Source organism: Oryx dammah, unplaced genomic scaffold (genome assembly GCF_014754425.2).
Source record: "Oryx dammah isolate SB20612 unplaced genomic scaffold, SCBI_Odam_1.1 HiC_scaffold_9, whole genome shotgun sequence".
Lineage (NCBI taxonomy): Eukaryota > Metazoa > Chordata > Mammalia > Artiodactyla > Bovidae > Oryx > Oryx dammah.
In genome coordinates, this window is record NW_024070193.1 from 12,784,686 (window position 1) to 12,808,885 (window position 24,200).

The 24,200-nt window shown below is 38.2% G+C and overlaps 1 protein-coding gene across 1 annotated transcript in view; it reads right to left on the reverse strand.

Annotated features, from left to right (window-relative positions):
- DCP1A (decapping mRNA 1A) overlaps positions 1-23,846 on the reverse strand; it is a 41,930-nt gene extending 18,084 nt beyond the window's left edge. The window contains exons 1-4 of the mRNA XM_040247196.1: positions 23,692-23,846; positions 21,047-21,087; positions 18,630-18,757; positions 3,172-3,238 (exon numbers count right to left, since the gene is read on the reverse strand). Of these exons, the coding sequence (XP_040103130.1) occupies positions 3,172-3,238; positions 18,630-18,757; positions 21,047-21,087; positions 23,692-23,826 (371 nt within the window). The 5' untranslated portion in view covers positions 23,827-23,846. The remainder of the gene's footprint in view (positions 1-3,171; positions 3,239-18,629; positions 18,758-21,046; positions 21,088-23,691) is intronic.
- Between the last annotated feature and the right edge of the window lie 354 nt (positions 23,847-24,200).

Below are 24,200 nucleotides of genomic sequence, written 5' to 3' on the forward strand. Positions count from 1 at the left end.
CCAATCACACTCTGGGAAGAACAGCCCTGCCCCTCTCCCTTCCTCTCAAACCCCCAAGTATGCCCCAAGACTATTTGTAAGATCGGGAATAGGGCTCACTTCTATGAGTTCTCCAAATTTTATAGTCTATGTATGGGCAAGCATTCAGACTAGGTTTTGTTAAAAACACTTTCTGGCAGACTGAATTTCCTCTTTAGGAGAGGCGACATTTTCCAAGTATAGTGAATTTTCAATTTTGCTACTGATCAAAGAGAATTTCCAGATTTATTTATAGAACAGGTCTAGAAGTTTACTTGTTCTCCTATATATCTTCTCAATTCTTATTAACAACCTTTTGGAATAAATCAATGTTTTACTTCAAGAATTATTATACTGCAGCTACAGAAACAGTGGCAGAAAGAACTATATTTAACAGAATGGGCAGTGGCAGGCACTTTTATTTAGATGCACAATATGTCCCAAAGAATTTTACCTGTATCTCTGGCTAACAGAGATGATATTCTGAAATATGTAGCGAAAAGAGGCTGTATGCAGGTAAAGTCTGAGCAAAGAAAGACAAAGATAACCTTTTTATCTTTGGTGACCAGAACGCCATTTATCACAAAGTTAATGTGAACATATTTGGTATTCTCTTCAGCCATAAACAGGCCTGACACTTGAAAACTCTATCAACAGTTTCATGCAGGCATTTGCTAATCACTTTCAATACCACTGCTTCTAGTAAAACAAGCTGAAAGTTTAAGCAAATGCCCCTCTTTTGGGCATCTCTAGTGAAGGAAACCTGAATGCCCTTCTTTTCCCTTTCTGCTTCCTGTTTCTACTTCCTCATCCTATTTTTATGTTCACTACAGTATTTTCAGATAAGCCTTGCTTTATCTTCTGCTTTATCTATGATCTGAAGTCTTGCTTTATGGATACCGCCTACTGATAGAGAATACAGTTCAAAATGGTTTCCTGCAAATAACTGTCAGAGCTGAAAGAGCCAGGGTCTCTCAATTTGGGCCCCAAAGCTCTCAATCTGCAGGAGAAAGTCTATGTATTAACATACTACAAAATATAGATATTTAAGAAAAATACTGTCAATTTCAGGATAACCAAAAATCAACAAATCTGTCTTCAAAGTTACCAAAAACTGCCTCTGCTGTTCCTTTCAAAACTACAGATAGTGGTCGTTAAATAAACGGTTTTGTAAAAAAGTAACTTTTATCTTTTTTTTTTAAGAGAAAAGTTCTAAAAAGAAAAGTCTGGTTGTGGAAAGCTAATGCATTCTCAAATGAATGACTCAGGTTCACATGGAACAATGTCCTTGGGGTCACACCTATAGCAAACAAAGCGGGAAGCAGATAAAAACCCAACTGAGACATGTTAGCAGTCCTGGACGAAAATGCAGCCTTAGCCATGCGCACTTCTTTTAAAATGCAAATATACCTGGAAATGGGATGTGGGCCTAATTATTTATTTATAGTTTAACAGGATTTAGTTTAATATTAGACAAAAGAAAAAGAAAAAAACTGTTTTCTCCCAAACATGTAGGTAAAAATTTTGCAGAAGAGCAAAGGGAATTCTTATTTGATGGAGGGGGAAGAGAGGCCAGCATTTCTGAGGAAATGCAGGCAGAAACTGAACAGAAAACTTAAATCCACCAGAACTCGCTGCCCACTGCAGCACTCTGTCCAGGGCGTGGTAGTGCCTCAGGCCCTCTAACACCTGTGTCTTAGATTCCCAGAAACCAGAATGGCAGTACCAGCAATACAGAGGGATGGCTTCTGTGGGCCAGTCTGAGAAAGGACAACGACCATCCCTCAGAACATCAATTCAATGAAAATTAGTTTCCAAATTCCAAGATTCTGATTTATAAGAGCTCTCCTGGGACATAACCCAGTAGAGGACTGGGGATTCTAAACCTGGAATCTGTGTCAAAAATAAGTCCTCTTAAAGGAAGTAGCCATGGATGCATGTGTGAGTTCTGTATCAGTTTCTGAACACAGCGCCGCCTGCTACAGTGGAGATCTGGAGAGAACCGAAGTCAGATGCACTGCAAACGGTGGTGAGGCTGTGTCTGGACACAGAGAATACCCTCTGGAGCGAGGCAGCTGGACGGTTCTAACCACATGTTTAACAGCAAGGCTGTGGTTAAATTATGATCTGTCTGCAGAACAGAATACAAAGCAGACATAAATACTACAGAAGACTGTTTAATGTCCTGGAAAAATGCTGTGGACGTGAAAAGGCCGATGTACAATGTAATCTTACTTCTGGAAATGTAAAGAACAAAAGTGTTGCCTGCCATTCCAGTTCAAGAAGGATCACACCTATGGGTCACTGCAGTTACCCACAGAATGTGCAGTGAGAGGAGCTCAGGATGGAGAAAAACAGGAAACATTCTGGGCTCTGGATATACTGGCCCATAGATAATTAAGATGCATATCCAAGGAATAATTTCACTGACCCCAGATTCTTGCATCTTTCCACATATAGGAAAGCACTAAAATCTTCATCATGAGATGTCTATTACTAGGAGTAATCTTTTGATACTTGACTATATGTTTTTCTCAGCAAAAAAGTTTCCATATCCTCATTTTATTGGCATACTCTTCTCTAGCTCCCTTGTCTTTGCTTTTATTTTTTTTCCAGAAGTATTTTAAAATTCTTGTTACTACTGCTGAGGATCATATTTTAAATTCTTTTTTTCTGATATGACTACACTAAATACCATTTTTTTGTTTGATTAATTTGGTAACAAAGCAGTCTTCAGATGATTCCAATTATGTAAATATTTCTCCTAGACAGTCTCCTCTTGGAGGTAGTATCTCTTAAATAATTAGATGAGGCTACCTCCCAGGCTATAGGCCTTAATATAGTCACTTAATAAAAATTAGCTCATAACTTTTTTTGTTTTGCATTTTTCTTTCAGTGAACATAAAAAAATGAATAAAAAACAATCACACACATCAACCCAAGGTACACGTAAAAAGAGACTGGTGGTAGTAGGATTATTGATAATTTGAGATTTCTTTAAGCTTTTCTGCCTTTTTCAAAACTTTGACAATAAAAGGAAATCAGGGAAAATATATGAGTTAGTGGACTCTGGTAACAAAGAGAAGGGGGAAACATTACTTTTTCATCTGCCATATATCTAATTAAAATCTATGGTGTGACATAAATACTTACTCGGCCATGAGTTTGGCTATGCGGTGACAGTCATTCTTGTCATAAAACCAGATACTGTATATTGACACTTGAAAAAAAAAAAGATAAGCAGAAATGAGGTTTCAGTACTTGAGTATATGGCAGTAATATATTATTGCCATAAAATGTCACAGAATTTACCATCAGACCCTCAAACTGTTAACAGTTCCTCTAAAAAAAAAAAAAAGCCTCCCCACAAAATGTTTAATAATAAATTAATAAAGTTGGGCCAGGTAAAGTATACAGATAGTTGGTTTCAGACATCATTATCAGATCTCACTGAGCTTAAGATGACACTAAACTATAAGATGCATTATTATTTTATGTATTAGCAAGGGAAAAATGCTGCCAATTAAACTAGGAGTTTCCAGGTGGCACATTAGTAAAGACTGCCTGCAGTGCAGGACACACAAGAGACTAGTGTTCGATCCCTGGGTCAGGAAGATTCCCTGCCTGGAATAGGAAATGGCAACCCATTCCAGTATTTCTGCCTGGAAAATTCCACAGACAGAGGAGCCTGGCAGGCTAGTCCGTAGGGTCGCGAAGAGTCGGACACGACTCTGCGACTAAGACACACAAGACAAACTAAGGAACAACAATGACCATGTGGAAAGGGAACAGTGTCTACCATTCCAGTACTAAGGGACGCTGTCCTTCCTTGCTGGCAAGCCGTCAGCAGCGCCCCCACGGTGAGTGCTAAGAGAAATTCAGGATGCAGACAGACAGGAAACTATGCGCTCTGGATACTATGGCCCTGCTGCTGCTGCTGCTGCTAAGTCGCTTCAGTCGTGTCCGATTCTGGGCGACTCCACAGATGGCAGCCCACCAGGCTCCGCCATCTAAGATGCCTACCTAAGGAATAATTTCAATGAGCCCAGTCATCTTCCCACACAGAATAGCAGTAATATTTCAAAGTGTGACTACATGTTTTCAGCAAAAACTCCTATATGCCCTGGCTCCTCCCTCATCTCTGCACAGCATTCTTCAGAGTTATCTGAGGCTATCCCCTAGGCCTTAGTTCTCAGAAAAGTCTCTGAATAAAATTTAACCTACAACTTTTAGGTTTTATTTTTCTTCACTTGATAACTAACTGCAAAATGCCTTCCAAATTGACAGTCAAATGTGGAGAGAAAAATTAGTGAAAACTGCATTAAACCACATTCCAAAACCAAACACCAGAACCTTTGAGTCTCTTAAAATTTAAAAATATAAAATTAATGCCATGTTATGGTAAAACGAAGCTTTAAAAACAAACACTCACCCTAGAACTTTCTACGATCAACTCTACTCACACGTGAAATGGATGTGACCAGGCTGAGCTCCTTCTTTTCCAATCTTTTATTCCCAATATGGTGATCACAGCTAAGAAAGCTCCCCAAAATAGTGGTGAATAATAAACAACAAGGTCCTATTGTATAGCACTATATTCAATATCCTGAGATAAGCCAGGATATATTAAAAACAATAGGATATATAAAAAGAATATAGAAAAGAATGCATATATGCGTATAACTGACTCACTTTGCCAAATGGCAGAAATTAATACAACACTGTAAATCAAGTATACTTCAATAAAAATATAGAGAAAAACCTGGTGGATGGATAGATGGAACTTTATTATAAAGAATATAAAACTGCTGTAAATACTTCTCAAATATATTTTTACTTTTTTATACAATTTTAAAGGTTACTTTCCATTTACAGTTACTACAATTTTGGCTATATAGCCTGTGTTTTACATATAAATACTTCTTGCATAAGGAGGACCCTTCTTGCCAAATTCAGACTTAAGCTGAACCGAAATCAAATCCCTTATACAGTGGAAGTGAGAAAGAGATTTAAGGGACTAGATCTGATAGACAGAGTGCTGATGAACTATGGATGGAGGTTCGTGACATTGTACAGGAGACAGGGATCAAGACCATTCCCAAGAAAAAGAAATGCAAAAAAGCAAAATGGCTTTCTGAAGAGGCCTTACAAATAGCCGTGAAAAGATGAGAAGCAAAAAGCAAAGGAGAAAAGGAAAGATATACCCATTTGAATGCAGAGTTCCAAAGAACAGCAAGGAGAGATAAGAAAGCCTTCCTCAGTGATCAGCGCAAAGAAGTAAAAGGAACACAACAGAATGGGAAAGACAAGAGATCTCTTCAAGAAAATCAGAGTCACCAAGGCAATATTTCATGCAAAGATGGGCTCAATAAAGGACAGAAATGGTATGCACCTAACAGAAGCAGAAGATTAAGAAGAGGTGGCAAGAATACACAGAAGAACTGTACAAAAAGATCTTCACGACCAAGATAATCACGATGGTATGATCACTCACCTCGAGCCAGACATCCTGGAATGTGAAGTCAAGTGGGCCTTAGACTGCATCACTATGAACAAGTGAGGTGACAGAATTCCAATTGAGCTATTTCAAATCCTAGAAGATGATGCTGTGAAAGTGCTGCACTCAGTATGTCAGCAGATCTGGAAAACTCAGCAATGGCCACAGGACTGGAAAAGGTCAGTCTTCATTCCAATCCCAAAGAAAGGCAATGCCAAAGAATGCTCAAACTACCGCACAATTGCACTCATCTCACACGCTAGCAAAGTAATGCTCAAAATTCTCCAAGCCAGGCTTCAGCAATACGTGAACTGTGAATTTCCAGATGTTCAAGCTGGTTTTAGAAAAGGCAGAGGAACCAGAGATCAAATTGCCAACATCTGATGGATCATCAAAAAAGCAAGAGAGTTCCAGAAAAACATCTATTTCTGCTTTATTGACTATGCCAAAGCCTTTGACTGTGTGGATCACCTGAAACTGTGGAAAATTCTGAAAGAGATGGGAATACCAGACCACCTGACCTGCCTCTTGAGAAATCTGTATGCAGGTCAGGAAGCAACAGTCAGAATTGGACATGGAACAACAGACTGGTTCCAAATAGGAAAAGGAGTATGTCAAGGCTATACACTGTCACCCTGCTTATTTAACTCATATGCAGAGTACATCACGAGAAACGCTAGGCTGGATGAAGCACAAGCTGGAATCAAGATTGCCAGGAGAAATATCAATAACCTCAGCTATGCAGATGATACCACCCTAATGGCAGAAAGTGAAGAAGAACTAAAGAGCCTCTTTTTTTTTTAAAGAGCCTCTTGATGAAAGTGAAAGAGGAGAGTGAAAAAGTTGGCTTAAAGCTCAACATTTAGAAAACTAGATCACGGCATCCAGTCCCAACACTTCACGGCAGAAAGATGGGGAAACAGTGGAAACAGTGGCAGACTTTATTTTGGGGGGCCTCCAAAATCACTGCAGATGGTGACTGCAGCCATGAAATTAAAAGACACTTGCTTACTCCTTGGAAGGAAAGTTACAACCAACCTAGACAGCATATTAAAAAGCAGAGACATTACTCTGCCAACAAAGGTTTGTCTAGTCAAGGCTATGGTTTTTCCAGTAGTCGTGTATGGATGTGAGAGTTGGACTATAAAGAAGGCTGAGCGCCAAAGAATCGATGCTTTTGAACTGTGGTGTTGGAAAAGACTCTTGAGAGTCCCTTGGTCTGCAAGGAGATTCAACAAGTCCATTCGAAAGGAGATCAGTCCTGAGTGTTCATTGGAGGGACTGATGTTGAAGCTGAAACTGCAATACTTTGGTCACCTGATGCGAAGATCTGACTCAATGGAAAAGACCCTGATGCTGGGAAAGATTGGCAGGAGAAGAACTGGATGACAGAAGATGAGATGGCTGGATGGCATCACCAACTCAATGGACATGAATTTGAATAAACTCTGGAAGTTGGTGATGGACAGGGAGGCCTGGCATGTTGCAGTCTATGGGGTCACAAAGAGTCGGACATAACTGAGTGACTGAACTGAACTGACACTAGAAACACTGAAAACATCCAAGTAAACACATGGACAGGCATGGCTCATCCCTATCCCAGGCTGCATTCCATTTTATATGACTCTGGCACAAGAAGGGTAGGTATGCTTGTATTTTTTTTTAATTAAACTTTCAGTTTTGAAACAATTGTAACTTCATACATACTGTAAAAAAGAAACAGAGACACTATGTGCCGTTTATTTTTTCCAATAGTAACATTTTGTAAAACTGCAACATATTACAGCCAAACTATTGACATGGATACAATCAAGATACAGAACATTTCTATTGCCATAGAGATCCCTGTTGCCCTTTTATGGCCACACCCCTTGGCACCCCTCCCCCATCTCTGACCCCTGGCAAACACTGATCTCTTTATTTCCATAGTATAATGTTGCCTTTTTGAGAAATATATTACAAATGGAATCACAGAGGATGCAACTTCTTGAGACTGACTTTTCTGACTCAATGTAACTCTCTGGATATTCATCTACAGTTGTGACTTGCATCAAAAGTTTGCTCCTATTTTTTGCTGAGTAGTATTTCTTGGTCTGGATGTACCAGTTTATTTAACCATTTATCCACTGAAGGTCATCTGCAGGGTTTCCACTTTGGGGCTATTATGCATATGTTTGTGTATAGGTTTTTGTGAACCTAAGTTTTCATTTTTCTGGGTTAAACGTCCAAAAGTAGTTACTGAGTCATAGTAGTTGCATGTTTAAAAAAAAAAAAAACTGTTACACTGTTTTCCAGTTTTATACTCCTGCCAACAATGGATGAGCCATCTAGTCTTTCTGCGTCCTTGCCAGCATTTGCTGTTCTATTTTTAATTTTACACATTCTGACAGGTGTGTAGTGGTGTCTCATGGTGGTTTTAATTTACATTTCCCTAATGGCTAATAATACAGAATGTCTTTTCATGTGCTTGTCATCTATACATCCTCTTTAAGCCAATGTCTATTCATATCTTTTGCCTCAATGGATTGTTTTCTAAACCGTTCAGTTGAGAATTCTTCATATATTCAAGAAACCAATTCTTTGTCAGATGTCGTTTGGAAATATTTTGTCAATAGCTTTTTTCCCCCCATCCTCTTCATAAGACCCTTCTAGAGCACAAGTTTTAATTCTGATAAAGTCCAATTTATGAGTTATGCCTTCTGTGGATTTCAAGTCTAAAAACTCTTTGCTGACCCCTAGTAAATTGGATTGGGGCTCTGAAAAGACTCCATTTATGGCAATTACACACAATCATCTTTCTCTAATATGCCTCTTCTGACCTGGCTAAAGAACACACAAAACCCAAGAGACCAAATACAAAAGACACCAATTTTTCTCTAATGGACACAAGGATGATATGCAGTACATCAGGCTCAGAGAGGAACACACACCATTTTGAGGGGGCTAAGCAGAGGCATTTAAGGTTCACAGAGGGGTTTGTAAACCAAACTCTTAGGAAAGAATTCCATATCAATAATCAAAATAAGTCCACCAGAGCTGTCGACTTACTCTGACAAATCTTTACCTAAAGTCCCACTCTCTTTCCTTTGAAGAAATACACTATATTAGAAATAAGATGAACATTTCCCACATTTGTGCATTATCAAATAAACTGCCAAAAAAGAGTCAAACACTTTCAAAGGCATGCTGCAGAAGAAACAGAGATAAGGAAGCCATAATGATAGCTTAATGGGTAAAGGATAAGAGTCGCACTCAATTCTGCCAAAAGCAGACATGCGGAGGTTCAGACACGCATCCAGGAATCAGCTCTGTCTGCCAACATATCAGATGCTCAGTGCATGCAACTGGCAAGGAGGCCCCGGGAGCTGCCACTGAGCCTGTCACCGTCACTGTGAGCAAAGACAGACAAGTTCACCAGATAGCTAAAACCATGGAAGACCTTGTCTCCACACCAAAGCTAAGTACTCTTCCCTCAAGGGAACTTATACTCTAAGGCCCAACATATTCTGCCAACCATCTGCTTGCTAAAACATCCTGAAATAATTTTCCTTGATTAATTATACCCCAGAGGATTTAGACATTTGGCAATACAGTATAATTTTGCTATAGTAAATAATAATGGCATCGTGTTTTCTAAGTGGCTTTTCTGAAGATGAAAGCAAACTACTCAGTTACTGGACACCAACCACGTATGGTGGCTGTTAGTTTCGCTGTCCCTGAAGAGTTAGGGGGTGTGACAGGACATTTAAATACCTTTACACTGTACTTCCATAAAAAATATCAAAATACAGAAAACCATATTCAAAACTGTTTCCCTTGCTTCTCAAATGACAGTCCTCTTCTTCTGAACATATGAAAAGTACAACTGACAAAGATCAAAGTTGTTGGATTATTTAATGCTGAGAAATTTTCAAAAGCTGAAGGGCAAGTCATCTGTTTCCCTGGAGAGTCCTGTTTGAAGATTCAGCAGCCAATTATGATCTGGTGTTATACCTCATTCTGCTTCTCATCAGGAGTGGTGTATGACACACACGAGGTCAAGAAAACCCAAATTAATTTGGAGCCTTTACAAAATCCCTTGAGACTTCTAGCAATCTGGTAAAATGTCACTAAAACAGAGCTGGCGACCACTTTCATGCACGTGTTTTTTTTTTTGATTCATTTATTAGTAAGATCTGACCTACTTTCTAAAAGGATCTGAGGAGGCTGGAGATTTTCTCAGTATGCTGCCAAGCTGAAAAGGGGGTTTGATAAAGCTTTTGGCAATGGTCTTATGACCTGTAACATTTCTGAAGATGGCACCAACAAAGATCCTCTAGACCAGGAAAAAAACACAACAAAATGTACTTTGAACATAACCAGAAATATTTACCCTGGAATAAGGAAGACTCTTCTGATTACAAAAGGACTGTAAGAATAGAATAGATGACATATACATAAGCATGCCCTGACAAGTGAAAAAACAAATGCTTTGACAGATCATTTCCTTTAAGATAAGAATAAGCCTGGTGGCTCCACAGCAATTAAGGCTGGGAAAGAGACAGAAGAGAAAGTCTCTGGGGTGGAGGTTAGAATACACACATACAAGTGAAAAGTTACAGAGCCAAAGACTGCTGGACCTGGGATTATAACACAACAGTGTGGGAGGTGGCAAACAGGCAGGTGAGGAAATGGTGTGAATCTATAAGTAAGGCTGCTAAGTGTACCTGGGTTGGATCAGCAGCTTAACTTTTGGGGGCCAAAGAGTAGACAGACTTAAACACCACTGAACACTAACCCGGCAGAAAAATAGCCCATTTTCTAAAATTTAAATTATGTCTATTTAGTAAACATCGATTAAAAGACTTCTTCCAGGAAATTAAAAATGCTATTCTGCAAGCTCTTTAGTTTATTTTTAAGTTTGGTACCGTTCTCTAAATCAAGTCCGAAAATATTTGCCAGCAACACTGCTTCCACAGTTCCTTTTAACTGTAATTTCAGTATAGGATTCAGACATATGAAATGACCACTAAACTTTTTGGGGGACTAGGAAAATAAACCCAAGAATATCACAAGTGATGATTCCTATTTATAAGCTTTTTACTCTGTAATGATGGGTAACCCTGAATAAAACAGTGAGTCACACTAGGATTCCACTTCTGCTTTTAGGATTTATCGTCACTATAGCCGCATAGCACTTGCCATGAATAGAGCACACATGGTCAACTATTAAAATCTTTACAATTAAGATAATAATAAATGATAAAAATTGTTTTCACCTGAAAACACTACTGGGGGGGAAGCCAGTAATTGGGCATAATAAAAAGAATCTGCTTTGGAAAGTCTCAACTGTTCACGGACTCGACAAGAAGGTACCTGATGGAGGCTCTACTGGAACAGTAAGTAGCGACCTACAACAGCTAGGAAGCATTGAAGATTTTTGATATGTCTGACCCAACAGCGTCACCAGATCAACCTTGGAGTCCAAGTCACTGTTTTCATGGTGTTTTACCTCTTCGGTCTACGTTATGTGACAACAGCAAGGCTCTTTCTTTATCTTGGTTCAGAAGGCCAGACGAATGCAGCGCCAAAGATTTCTTCCTCTTACGCTGATTGCAGAATCATACCAGCCGCAGCAGCTGCTGCTGATGGGGGAAGACTGCCTGCCTCTCTTCAGGCTACGTAAGGAGCAGTGTGCACTGGATTCAAAGATCACAAAGTATGGGCTGTGGACTTTAGAAACTGTTTATAAAGTCTTCTTTTAGCCTGGTGGCAGAACTTACAGTTTTTGAGTTGCCAAACTGTAAAACTACTCTTGCAAGGAAATTGCCTGTATTGTGCTTTAAGTTTGAAGATTTGCACCAAATGCCAATAGCCACCTAGCATCTCTACTGCTCTTGCCCTTGAACTGAGAAAGGCCAAGCAGAGACCAAGGAAAACACATGTACACACTACAGTATTTCTTCTACTAAAACTTACCATTTGGCAGTTACATTTTCAACGCCATGGAAATGAATCTCCCTGCTTTTTCTAGTGATCTAATTTTAATTAAAAATGCTCTATATCAAGAGACTGATGCTCGATATAAAGGAAAAGTGACAAGTGAAGCAGAAACAAAGGGCTACTTCACACAGATTTTTGGAGGTAAGTTCTTTCAAATTATTAAACTGTAATAAGATTTTTTTTTCCAATTGTTCCTGGTGTGGTGATCTGCTGTTGCTGTTAAGCTGGTTACAGGGTGTCTATGCCTTTAGGTCCCCTCTCTCCTCACATTAAACTTTATTCTGTCCTTAGACAAATGTGTGATGGTGGTTTTAGCCAAAAGAGAAGTGATCATTTTACTCTGTGTGCATGTTAGACTTGACATCTCGTAATTAAGTCGCAAGTACATATACATATATATACAACAAATTCCAGGTCACCATGTTAACCCTGAAAGATACCCACAGAAATGAAAATGAAAGTACCCGACACTGTTCTTGGGGGAAAGCACCTTCTAAGAGAAACATACGTAGTGAGGTTTTGTTGTTTGTAGCCAGTGCTCACCAAATGCTTGAAGAAATAGTGGATAATATGAAGCACCATTTCCTTTCTATGGCGATAAGTGTTCCTGTGGTAAGATCAGAAATGTGAAGATCCTATAGTTACTTTTTCAGAGGCCCATTGCTATATGGACGACTACTTTAGTACCACTTACTGAACTGGAGAAAACATTCTTTTCAGCATTCTTTTTAGATGAGATGGAAGAGATTTTAAAACTACTGACCCAATTATTTCATTGAATCCATTTACTCCTAAGTTTTGTTACACTGTTTTCTTCCAGGAAATTATCTATATAATCCAAATTTTAAACTTCTATGCAGAAAGTTCTTTACAGTGGTTTCTTATTCCCTATCCGTAGTTGCTATATATATATATATGTGTGTGTGTATATATATATATATATATAGCAACTAAGGATAGGGATCAATCAGGTCATAGGGGAGAGTTTTTGTTTTGTTGATCTGCTCTATTGCAATTCCTACCTATGTATGATAATTTTAATAAAAATTCTATACATACTTGAAAAAAATGCAAAATCTTGAAGTGCTAGAAGCAGGGTTTTTTCCTTTGTTCATTAGACCAAGTCTAACGGTATTTAACTGTATGGGTTAAATATCCCATAGCCTTACTAAATTATCTGCCTTATCTGTCAATTACTGAGGTGGTCTGTTTCTATTTCCCACTATAACTATGGATTTTAAACATTTGATGTGTAATGCTGATAAATACAAGGTACGTATCAGTTTAGAATTGTTTTTTCTTGTAGGTGATTTACTTCTTTTGTCATTGTGGGATAACTTTTATTCCTGATGTTTCCTACCTCAGATTCTATGACATGTGATCAACACAGATACATCAGTCTTGTTTGGCTAATAGTTACCTGACATATATCATCCTATTCTTTTACTTTCAACTTTTCCTGGCTTTGGAGTTTTAAGCTTTTTGAAAGCAGCATTATTGGTAAATTCTGTATCTTTATCCAATCTCAGAATCTCTTTTAACTGTCAAGTATAGTTCACTTAACATTTGTTTTAGTTACTGGTTTATTTATTTCTGCCATTTTATTAGAACTGGGCTATTTCCCATAGTTTCTATTTACTTTTCTCCTATCTCAATTTGTACTGGTTTAAAATTAAGACATCCTATTTCTGTTCTGCAGTAATTACCCTGAATCTTTTGATCAAAACATAGCTTGACTTACAAGTCTACTGGTCATCAATTTATTTACCCACCTCAGTCTTTGTAATTTTTTGGTTTGGAAAGTTTTTATCTTATATTATTGCTGTCTGGTATTTTTGTTTTACCTTTCTAATACCTCTACTCAAGCCAGGCATTTTATTTCTCTATACAGTCAATGCTTATTTTGTTTTACTGTTGCTTAAACCTAATTACTTCTGTGTTCAATTTTCTTCTTTCTGAACTATAGCCTTTAGAGCTGCACTGGTAGAAATGAATTAACTAAACTAAATTAGGAACTTATTTAGTTAAAAACATAGTTGTACTAGGCACATTCAAGGACTCAATAGCTACCATACAGTACTGCTTTGGAAGGGCATAGGACAAAGGTCTGCTGGAGTTATCTTCTGTTTTTGTTGAAAAATGTCTTAGTTTACTCTCTTGAATTACTAAATTGATGGTTAATTGTTTTTTCCTTTAGTACTTGAAAATAAAATTCCTTTGTCTTCCAAACTCAGTAGCTGCAATTAAATATGCTGTCAGTCTAACTGACGCTCTTCCTAAATAATAAATCTCAAGAAGCTTTGGCTGCTTACGTCTTTGCCTTTGACCCAGGTCTGTATTTATTTTGCATGTGTCCAAGTCTGTGTTTATTTCTATTTATTTTGCTTGGGCCTTATTTTATTGTCTAAATCCGAGACTTATCTTTCATGCATTCTGGAAAATTCTGTTATAATCTCCTCAAATACTCCCTCTTAAAAAAAAATTCCCCCTCTACATATTTTATCATTCTGAAATTCTTCTCTGTCATATGTTAAACTTTCTAAGACTTTCCAACCCTTTGCTCTCTGTCAAATTTTCCATTTTTCCCCTTTTTGGACTGCATCCTGGATAATTTCCTCAGATGTCTCTTCCAGGTACCCAATTCTCTTTGCAGTCTTTATAAATTAACTGTTAAATCAGGTAGAGAGTTTACTTCAACAACTAAAATTTTAATTTCCCAAAAGTTTTACTTAGCTATTTTTTAAATCTACTTGTCACTTTATTTTATAATCTATATCTGATATTCCTATTCATTAAAGTCTCTAACTGATCATATCATTAACCAAAATTTCTGGGAAGGGCTGGCTGTTTGTTTTACCATATGCTTTACCGATTGTGAGTTATGTCTTTGTATATATTATAATTTTTGGACCATGAGGCTTACCAGTAAGATCCTGGGGCAATTTTGATTAAGAATATTCTCTCCAAAAGAGTTTTGCATTTGCTTTTGCCAAGTGTTCTAGAGCATTCAATAGGTGAGAATCAATTTTATGTAAATTTTTTGGCCTGGGTAAGAAATTACACCAAATGAATATTATAACTTGAATCTCAAATCTGAAATATGAGAGAGGCCTCTGGCTACCATTTTTAGGGGGGAAATCTTCCCTCTAGTTCATAGCACAGACTGAGGTAGATAAGCTTGCCTGTCATCTCCCTAGGTTGATGGGCTGATATCTTCTACTAATATATAACTCATTAGGGGACCTGGATAATAAAGTCTTTAAGATCTTTCACTAATAAGACCACTTGGTTTAAGTCCAAGATAGACTTAATAGTCTGTAATATTTTAATTTGTAAGTGCCTGATAAATTACCTTTACATATATGATGCTTTCTTAAGATAAGCAGGTCAGATCAGTGGTTTAAGTGATTTATCCAAAGTTACAGTTGGGAAAATGGCAAAGCCTAGAATAGAATTCTTCTCTGCAAATTAAATTCCACAGCAAAGAGTGTTACCATGGCAAACCCACCCTCAGGGATATCTTCTGCAGCCCTTGCATCTAGAAATCATTTGTAAATTTTAAAAAGAAATGATTAAATGAGAGGCAGACAAATCTAAAGCTGCCCAAGTATGTTTCTGCATGGATCTATGCTTCAGAACTCTGATGCCCAATATGGTAGCCACTAGTCTCATATGGCTATTTAAATGCAAATTGATTAAATAAACTTTAAAAATCTGTTTTTTCTTGGCTGCACCAGCCACATTTTAAGTGTTCCACAGTCACATGTGGCTGACTGGTGACTGCTATACGGGACAGCATCGATACAGAGCATTTCCATTATCACAGAGTTCTGTTCTAGAGAGCAGACTGATGAAATAAGTTATTTTACTATTGTAGCAAAGTAGAAAGAACATTTGTTTTGAAGCTCAAGAGACCTAGATTTGACTTCTGCCTGTTACTTATAAACTTTGTTGACTCTTGAGCAAGTTTCTTAACTTCTCTGGGATGCTTGTTTCTTCATCTTTAAGTGGGGAATCAGAAATAAGGTGCTGGGAATATAATTTTCGCTTAGTAACTACAGAATCTGCAGTCTCCTCAACCCTTACTGGGGTCTTGTGGCTGGCAAAAGGTATAAAAATAAACTATTTCCAAAAGGTGCAAGAGAATCACCAAAGCTAAACTTCTGGCAGGTGCAAGCATTTCCTTTGTAAGCTTTCAGCTTTCTCCTGGGATGGTGGGGTGGGATGTTAAAGAAAAACTAGGGAATTCCTGGCAGTCCAGTGGTTAGGACCCTGTGATCTCACTGCTGTGGGTCTGAATTTCGTCCTTGACTGGAGAACTAAGATCCTATAAGCCACTCAGTGCATGCCCCCCTCCCCCTGAAAAAAGTAAGAACTGGAAAAAGTTATAGCTCAATACTCTATCAATTCTAAAAACTGATTTAAGAGGAAGAAGCTGGATCTGAGGGTGTAGCTGGAATGCAATGGGTCAGGTGTCTTGGTGGTATTTCCCACGAGAAATGACAGAACAGCTACAGAAGCTGTATAATTACCTGTATACACATCAGACACTAATTAACTTTTTATTTAAAGAGCAAATCCCTGAACAATTCAGTAGCTTGCTGACCTGACAAGACTACTTGATACTTTTAAGACTAGGGAGATAAAACATACTCAGCAGAGGCTTTAACACTCTCAGAACCACTTATGCTGCCCCGTCACTTCTCCCCAGTACAGAAAGGCCTCTAAATACTTTCCCCAAGCTCTTCTTCTAGACTTATTTCTAATATATCCACAGTATTGTTCTTGACCTTTTCAGGCTTTTCTCTGGCCTAAAAACAAACTGATGTGCTCTTGAATATCTAATTAGCAATACCAGAAACTGTTAGGCCCTTAAGAAATAATTCAGTGCCTCAATTAATGGAGAAGCGGAATGATCTAGGTTAAGTGAGTCTTAGGTTTAACTAAGGAAACCTTTGTTTCAACCTTTTGTTGAAAATCTTTCTACAATAAAAAGCGTTAGAGCACTGTCCCCCTCATGAATATTCTAATTAACATAAGAAACACTTCTGATGATTTAAGGTCTTATCATTACAGCAAATCAATCTATGACACTATAGTGTGGTAAAACTTATAGTACTGATCCCAAGTAACACATGAGAAATTTGCTAGATTTTCACAAAATAAAACATTAGCCTTTTTTCTTTACAACTTGCTTTCATTTCTTCCATACACGGACTATAGAAATATTTACAGATATTTTAGGCTCTGATTGGTTACATTTTGGTTAATCAACACTAGAAATCAACTACACTCCAATAAAAATTAATTTAAAAAACTTTTTGGTTTATCATGGTTTACTTTTATTTGTGTTTTCTTATACTTCAACTTCATAGGTAACTTTACTTGTTCAATACAATTCATTTCAGGCTTATGCTAAATGGTAATTAAGTCCATGGGCCTCTGATAATTTCCCCTTCTACATTACTCAGAGAGGGCAATGGCATCCCACTCCAGTACTCTTGCCTGGAAAATCCCATGGATGGAGGAGTCTGGGAGGCTGCAGTCCATGGGGTCGCTGAGAGTGAGACACGACTGAGCAACTTGACTTTCACTTTTCACTTTCATGCACTGGAGAAGGAAATGGCAACCCACTGCAGTGTTCTTGCCTGGAGAATCCCAGGGATGGGGGAGCCTGGTGGGCTGCCATCTCTGGGGTCGCACAGAGTCAGACATGACTGAAGCGACTTGGCAGCAGCAGTAGCAGACTACTTTATTAATCAAACTTATATTAGAGGCAATAGCTAGATTAAGTTTTCAGGTAATAAAAAGCAGAATTAACCCAATTTTCCTTAAATAAAAAATTGGACCTGTGCTGCTTTGCAGACTTTCCCTTTTAACAGAATTGTCAGCATAAAGAAAACAGCTATTTGAAGTAATTCTTATTGTTAATAATAGTTTAAATAAATCCATCCATTTAAACTAAGAGAGAGAATTATCTGGACAAATCGTTTACTGAAAAGTCAAGAGATAGATTTTATTTTGCTTAAAAGTGAGCTAGGGAGAAGAATTTGGGGCTTTTAGTTTCAACAAAGACTTGTCACTTCTCATTCAGGGAATGAAAAGATGCATACTTTCTAGTAGTTTCTTTAAAAAACATTTTATATTGAAGACATTCCCCCAATACTAGTTACCTCGCACTCAATTGAAATTCATACTTTTAGGTTTTAAGGTAGAAGCCAAGCCTCTCTAGCAGTCTCCTCAGATGATGGCTGCAGCATAGTCCCCTTACCAGCATAACCAGGGCTGACATTGCTACCAGCAAGGCCAGACGAATCGTCTGTCTTCTGTTCCCAAACACTCATACCTCCATTCCCATGTTGAAATACAAGAACCAGGTGTACTTTTTAGTATTTACTTCTTAAAAAGGCCACTCTGGCTTTGCTGACTACACCCAACCATTTTTCGTGTCTTAAAATGCCTGAAAGGACCCTGGACTAGGAAGCAGCAAAAAGGGTTACAATCCTCTCTCTCCAACCGAGCAACCGCCATTCACCTGAGTCTCAGCTGACTTAATGGCCTGTCTACCCTTAAAGTTATTATGCTATTGACGTTAAAGTACAATAGCTCTTGGCCCAGCACTTGTACCCAGCACTCAACTAAATAAACAGACTGAAAAATAACACAATCAGGGCAAAGACAGTCCTTTTTTGTGCACAGAAATATTAGTATCTGTCTTTAAGTTCTTTTGCTCAGTGGCATCAGTTCAGTCCTCAGCCGTGTGCGACACTTTGCGACCCCTTGAATCGAAGCACGCCAGGCATGGGCAGCCAATAACACATATTACAACAAAAACAAAGGGTGAAATTTATTTTCATATAACAAATAGTAGGAATATAATGTAATATAATTATATACAATAATATAGTTAACTATTACTAAAATAATAAGTTACTGTATACAAAGAGTGTTTCAATTTTAGAAGTTCAATTCAAAAGCACTGATCTTAGCAAGAGACTCACTTACAACCACAAGAATATAGACCATAGTTTTTATTGTACCCTGAATTTCCAAGCATACTGTGCTGACAGAAACTAAAGTCACTCAATTAAGCAGCAAACACATAAACTATAATTAACAGATAAATACTCACAACTTGCATTTCTATACAGAAGAAATGGTTCATGGAGCTGAAATTCCAAATCTTTATTCACTGGTTCAACTAGATTGTGCATATTCAGTCGATTCACAATGGTGAAACCATGGTAAGGTGAAGCTGACCTTAGATTTAATAGAAGAAAAAAAAAAGAAGTCATTAAATTTGCTGAAATATTATCTACTCTTTCAGTTCAGTTCAGTTGCTCAGTCGTGTCCGACTCTTTGCGACCCCATGAATCGCAGCACGCCAGGCCTCCCTGTCCATCACCAACTTTAGTTCCATTTTAAAGAATGAATGGAATATTGCATTATATAATATTATTAGCACTTAAAATCATAAACAAAAAATTTAAGTCAGATCATACCCCTCCCCCTCTCAGGAGCTTTCAAGGACTGTCCCTCAGAGTAAAGGCCAAGGTCCTAACTAAGGCCACCCACCCAAGGCCTTAAGTGATATGTGCCCCCGACTTCAACTCCTGTGCCTCTTCCCTGTTCTTCCTGCTCCAGCCACATTGGACTCCTTACCTAGGTATGTTTCTACCTAAAGACCTCTGTCTGGGCTACTTGCCCAGAATCTACAGTTATCTCATTTCCCGCAGGCCTCTGATCAAATGTCCCATTCTCACTGAGGCCTGCTATACAACTACCCTTTTTAATGCTACCAAGCTCAATAACTCTAACCCTTCTCTCTCTTTTTCCATATCACAATTTTTTGTATTTATCATCCTTCTCCACTAAACTGTACCATGCAAATAGGATTCTTGTATTTTTTTCAGGTAAGTACCAAGAGAGACATATAGTAGATATTTAGTGAATATATGCTCAATAAAAATATTGTTTATTTTAAATATGGTACAGGACTGGTTACAATAATTATTGCCCACCATCACAATGATTTTGCTTATATCAAATGGAAGAGCTATGGAAAGACTTGAGCTAGTAAGAAAATGTTTCGAATCCTACAAGAAACATCTTTGTTTCCCATGTCAGAGTGATCCAGCACACAATCCTTTAGGTACTTCTCATTTGTATATGAAATATTTCTCTGTGTACATGGGAGAGGTTTTAGAATTCTATTCTACAGATTGGGAAACAAGCTTAGGATGATTCAGGCCTGCACCCAAAGTCACACAAATAATAACCAGGATTCAGCTTTTAGGTTTTCTGATTCCAAATCCATGCTTCTCCTATGCTAAGGTCTCTCCAAAGGGACATTCTGACATCTGGTATATATTTATCCATTTCATCCGTAACATGTTCTCACATTTCCCGAATAGAGTCTCTCTGGTCTCTTTTTATTGGAATCAATACAAGTGGAAGCTTCCATAAATTTTATTAAATCAAGTCAGTCACTAAACTAATTTTCATTTTCTGTAATTGATGAATCCACACTGTTACAATAAGGCCAGGAAAGTGCTTCCCAAGTACCAAGGTTCTAATAACAGTTGAAGAGCTTCTAGAGATTTATATTGGTAATGAATATTACCAGGTAAAAGGTAAAGGTCTTTTTTTTAAAAAAGGAGAAAGATGAGTAACAGGGAACAAAATGTCAAAAAGAAAGAGTAACATTAAAGCACTTAAAAGGAAGAAAAAACTCAGTGTTTTTTAGACAAGATCTCAAAGGTACACAAGACAATTTAGAAGAATATTTGACAAATTCTTGTTGCAATCCATAAATAATTTACCACACATACACACACACGCACACACACGAAAAGAACCAGGTATCAGTAATCCTGCTGAGTTTCCTAAGTTTTAAAAACCAAGAAAAGGGATCTATCTCAATCAGAGCGAGAGTTAAGAGGGATCCAGGAAAACAAGAAACTCCAATGACTAACATACCCTTGTCAATTGCCTTTAGGCCAAGAAAGTTGCCAAACAAAACCAAACCTGCAATTCACAAACCAATCATGTTTACGACAATTAATTCTCAGAAAAGTTGAAAGTTAAAAATGTGCAGTTAGAGTAGTCCAGGCTTTCTAAAGGACTCTCAGACTAAAAATACCTATTACTAGACACTGTGCACAACTCAAAACTTTTGGGTAGCTGGAATGGGGAAAGAACCAGTCTTAGAAGATAACCTTTTAGTTCAGTAATCACAGAATAGTTAGTTCCTGTATTATATTTTTCTCAGTTACATATCTCTGTTTTCCTAATATGGGGAGAAACATTACTACATTACTACAAAATGTTTTCTAATTTGCTAGGTTCCTAAATAAGTTCTGTTTGATTCTGAATCACAGAAACTATCAAAGAAGGGACATACTTGGTTAAGATTTCACAGCAAGAGATGGATGAATACTTGGAAGGGTCAAGCAGGAAGTTCCAAAGACAATACAATAGGGCTGAATCACTCTACATGACAATGTTCACCATCAAATTAAAAAAATAATAAATTTTTAAAAAGCTTACCTTCGATATACAAATAAGGTCCCTTCTATATCGGTCTTCTCCTGTAACAGACAATGAGTCAATTAGTTTTTTCCCCTATAATCTCACCCCAAGTTGTCCCAGTGGAGAAGTACTTCATGTTTAAGATCAACTTATTTATTTTAAATTAATTACTCTGAACAGGTCAAGCCTGTCTCCACAAGCTACTGTTACGAATTTCTTTTGTATCCTTTTTAGTCTATTGATGCATGTTAATTGATATGCAATGTTCTATCCAGCAACATGCCTGTATCTACAGTAACTTTCCTTTTCTTTTTTAAAATTTAAAGGAGAAAAAAATCTAGAATTAGCTTTCATTTTTTAAAACTAAAATGTTTTAGCCAAATTTCTTAATTTTAAAGCCAAAGTCTGTATACAGTCATTACTTCACCTTTAAAGTTTTTCAAAGTTAGTAGGAGAAAAAAAAGAAATTTTATCTTACAGGACACTGTTTCATCATTTGGGAGATTCTGGCATATTTTCATGAGTAGCAAATTTTGCAGTTAGTTAAGAACTACCGTCAAACACAATTAGTTTGTTACTCTTAGAACTTTGTTGAAGAATCATGAGTACTGAAATTATACTTAGTATAATTTGTATAGTTCTTACAAATAATTTAGAACTTTTTTTTAGCTTAAACGTTTTGATTAAGAAAGTACAATTCATCATCTTTCATTTGCTGTGACAAGAGTGTATTTAGGTTTTAAACAGTTAAAATGTTTTTTTAAAAAAAGAAAAAAAAATTAGTCTACAATTTACAGCCCAGATAGGATCTAAATAGTTTAATGCAATCAGCAAACTATTAGCAAACTTAAATGTTAGTCATATAGAATTGAATTTGGTGGGATGAAAAAAGAACTTTAAAAGATATTTACCATCTTGATTTCAACTTAAACATCATCACGGAATTTTTCCTTATGTATTTCTTGCCTTTCAAACTTTCATTAATATAATAAATTGGTAATCAATTGCTTCACAATGAAAGAAAATTTACCCAAATAAACAATTGTGTAACGTTACAAATCACTGCCATGATACAAATGAATAATGGCAGCTTAGTTTTCAATTCAGGTTATTTCAGCTTGTATTTCATTCAGCTTGTATTTAAAGAAGAATGACACAATTAAAATTCCAAAATATTGGAAGTCTGTGACAAACTAGAAATAAAAGCTTGTCAGTAATAAGCCCATGCCCCAAATATTCACCATTTGTCTGCAATCCACACTCCAAAAATGTATATGTACAGCAAGAAAAGAAAAATGGTCCAAAACAATTTAAACTAAAGCAATATCTAATAAAACAGTCACACTTAAAAAAAAAAATCTATAATTTTGTTCTGTGTGGCTTGCCATACCTCCTTCTATTCCAGGAGGTGAAGGAAAGACGATACAAAGTAAAGCAAGATGACTTTGAAAACTCTCTGCATCTGATTTAACTGTTTATAAATGCGAAATGATTTTTCACAAAATTAATGATTAAATATAACCCATGTATCTGCATTATGTTGTAAAGAATATATTATGATGATAGTCTTTCCGTTTTATTAGTACAAAGACTTCAGTTCTTATTGAAACGTGAATGTGAATCACTTATTAATTCAATCCAACAAACATTTACAGATTATTTTTAAAATAAAGCCTATATAGCTAAATGAGTTAAGAAGATTCATATTTTTAAGGGAAATGATGTTACGTTTATTTATATTTTATTTAGCCACTTGCGTGGCTTGTTAGATCTTAATTCTCCGACTAAGGATCGAACTCTTGCCCCCTGCAGTAGAAGCGGGGAGTCCTAACCACTGGACCGCCAGGGAAGTCTCGAAATTTTGACATGTAAACAACAACCGAAGCTTCAAACCGGCTAACAAATCAGTGAACTAACTTAATGTAACTTTTCGCAACCTCTCTCGTGCAAAAAAAGGCAAAAAGTACTTAGTCTGATGCGCGTATTCAGAGGTGACATCGCCAGCAGCATAGCTGAAACAAACACGAGGTCTCTTGTCCAAAGGTTTCAAGGTAACAAAATTAACATGCAAGCCCCTTTCCTAAGTGCCTTGAAATCTTTTCCAAACTCTGGAAACACAGTGTAGTTTGATAAATGCGGGACGTATCCCCACCCTCTCGCCTTTCCAAGAACTGAAACTAACTGGATTTCAAGCTTTCAATCCTAATAACCTCTGCGAAGGGGGTTCTGATTTTATCTATCTGTTGGGGGGAGAGGAGTGTTTACTTCATAGATTATGTATACATAATTTATCTAACAACTCTCAAAGCTTCAGACAATCTTACAGGCGTCTTTCTGACTCCATCGGTCTCATATCCTCCAACACACCTGCAAAGAAGGCAGGTCGCCCACATCCTCGAACTGGACCCCTGGGAACTAATCCTTCTTCAACCATCCCCTCTATCAGCTTTCCCCCCGGATGTTTGGACCTAATTCCCTCTCTCCTCTCACCCAATCCCCAGCGGCGCCGACACCTCTCAGGCGCCGGCCAGGCTCTCCTCCAGTCCCTGGCCTCGCCTCCGCCACCCTGGCCTCCCGCATCGCCCCCTACCCAGGTCGGTCGGCGCGGCCCCTTTAAGAGGCGGCGGCCGGGAGAGCGACTTCGGCCGCCTGGCTGCACTCACCCACTGGTTGGCCTTGGGGCAGAAGGTGTACAGTGCGACCTGGCCCGTGAGGTCTGCGATGCTGGTGATGTAGGGGTCGTGTTGCTTCAGGGCCGCTAGGCTCATCTCTTGCCCAGCTCGACTCAGCGACTCCATCTTGAATTCCGGAGCCGAGCCTCTCTGGCGGGGCGGAGTCGAGGACAGGAAGGTGCCATGGAGGCAAAGTTCCCCCAGCTGCGTCAGCGCCCTCAATTTCCGCCTCTCCACCGGGCCTCGCGGCCGGGCGGTACGGCAGCTATTATGCTCCGCTGAACCCACGCCCGCGGCGCCGGGTTCCGATGTCGTCAGGTCCCAGTGGACTAAGGTTCGAGGTGGCGTCCGCCGCCGCGTGGCGGAGCAGAAAGGCCTGGGCGCAGGTTCTTCTTTTCCGCGGGCTGAAAGGTACCGGCGCTCGGAACAAGGCTGCTCTGGAGCTTTATCACCGTTCCTGCCGGATTAGTTTCCCGCGGCCGCAGACTGGAAACCTAGCT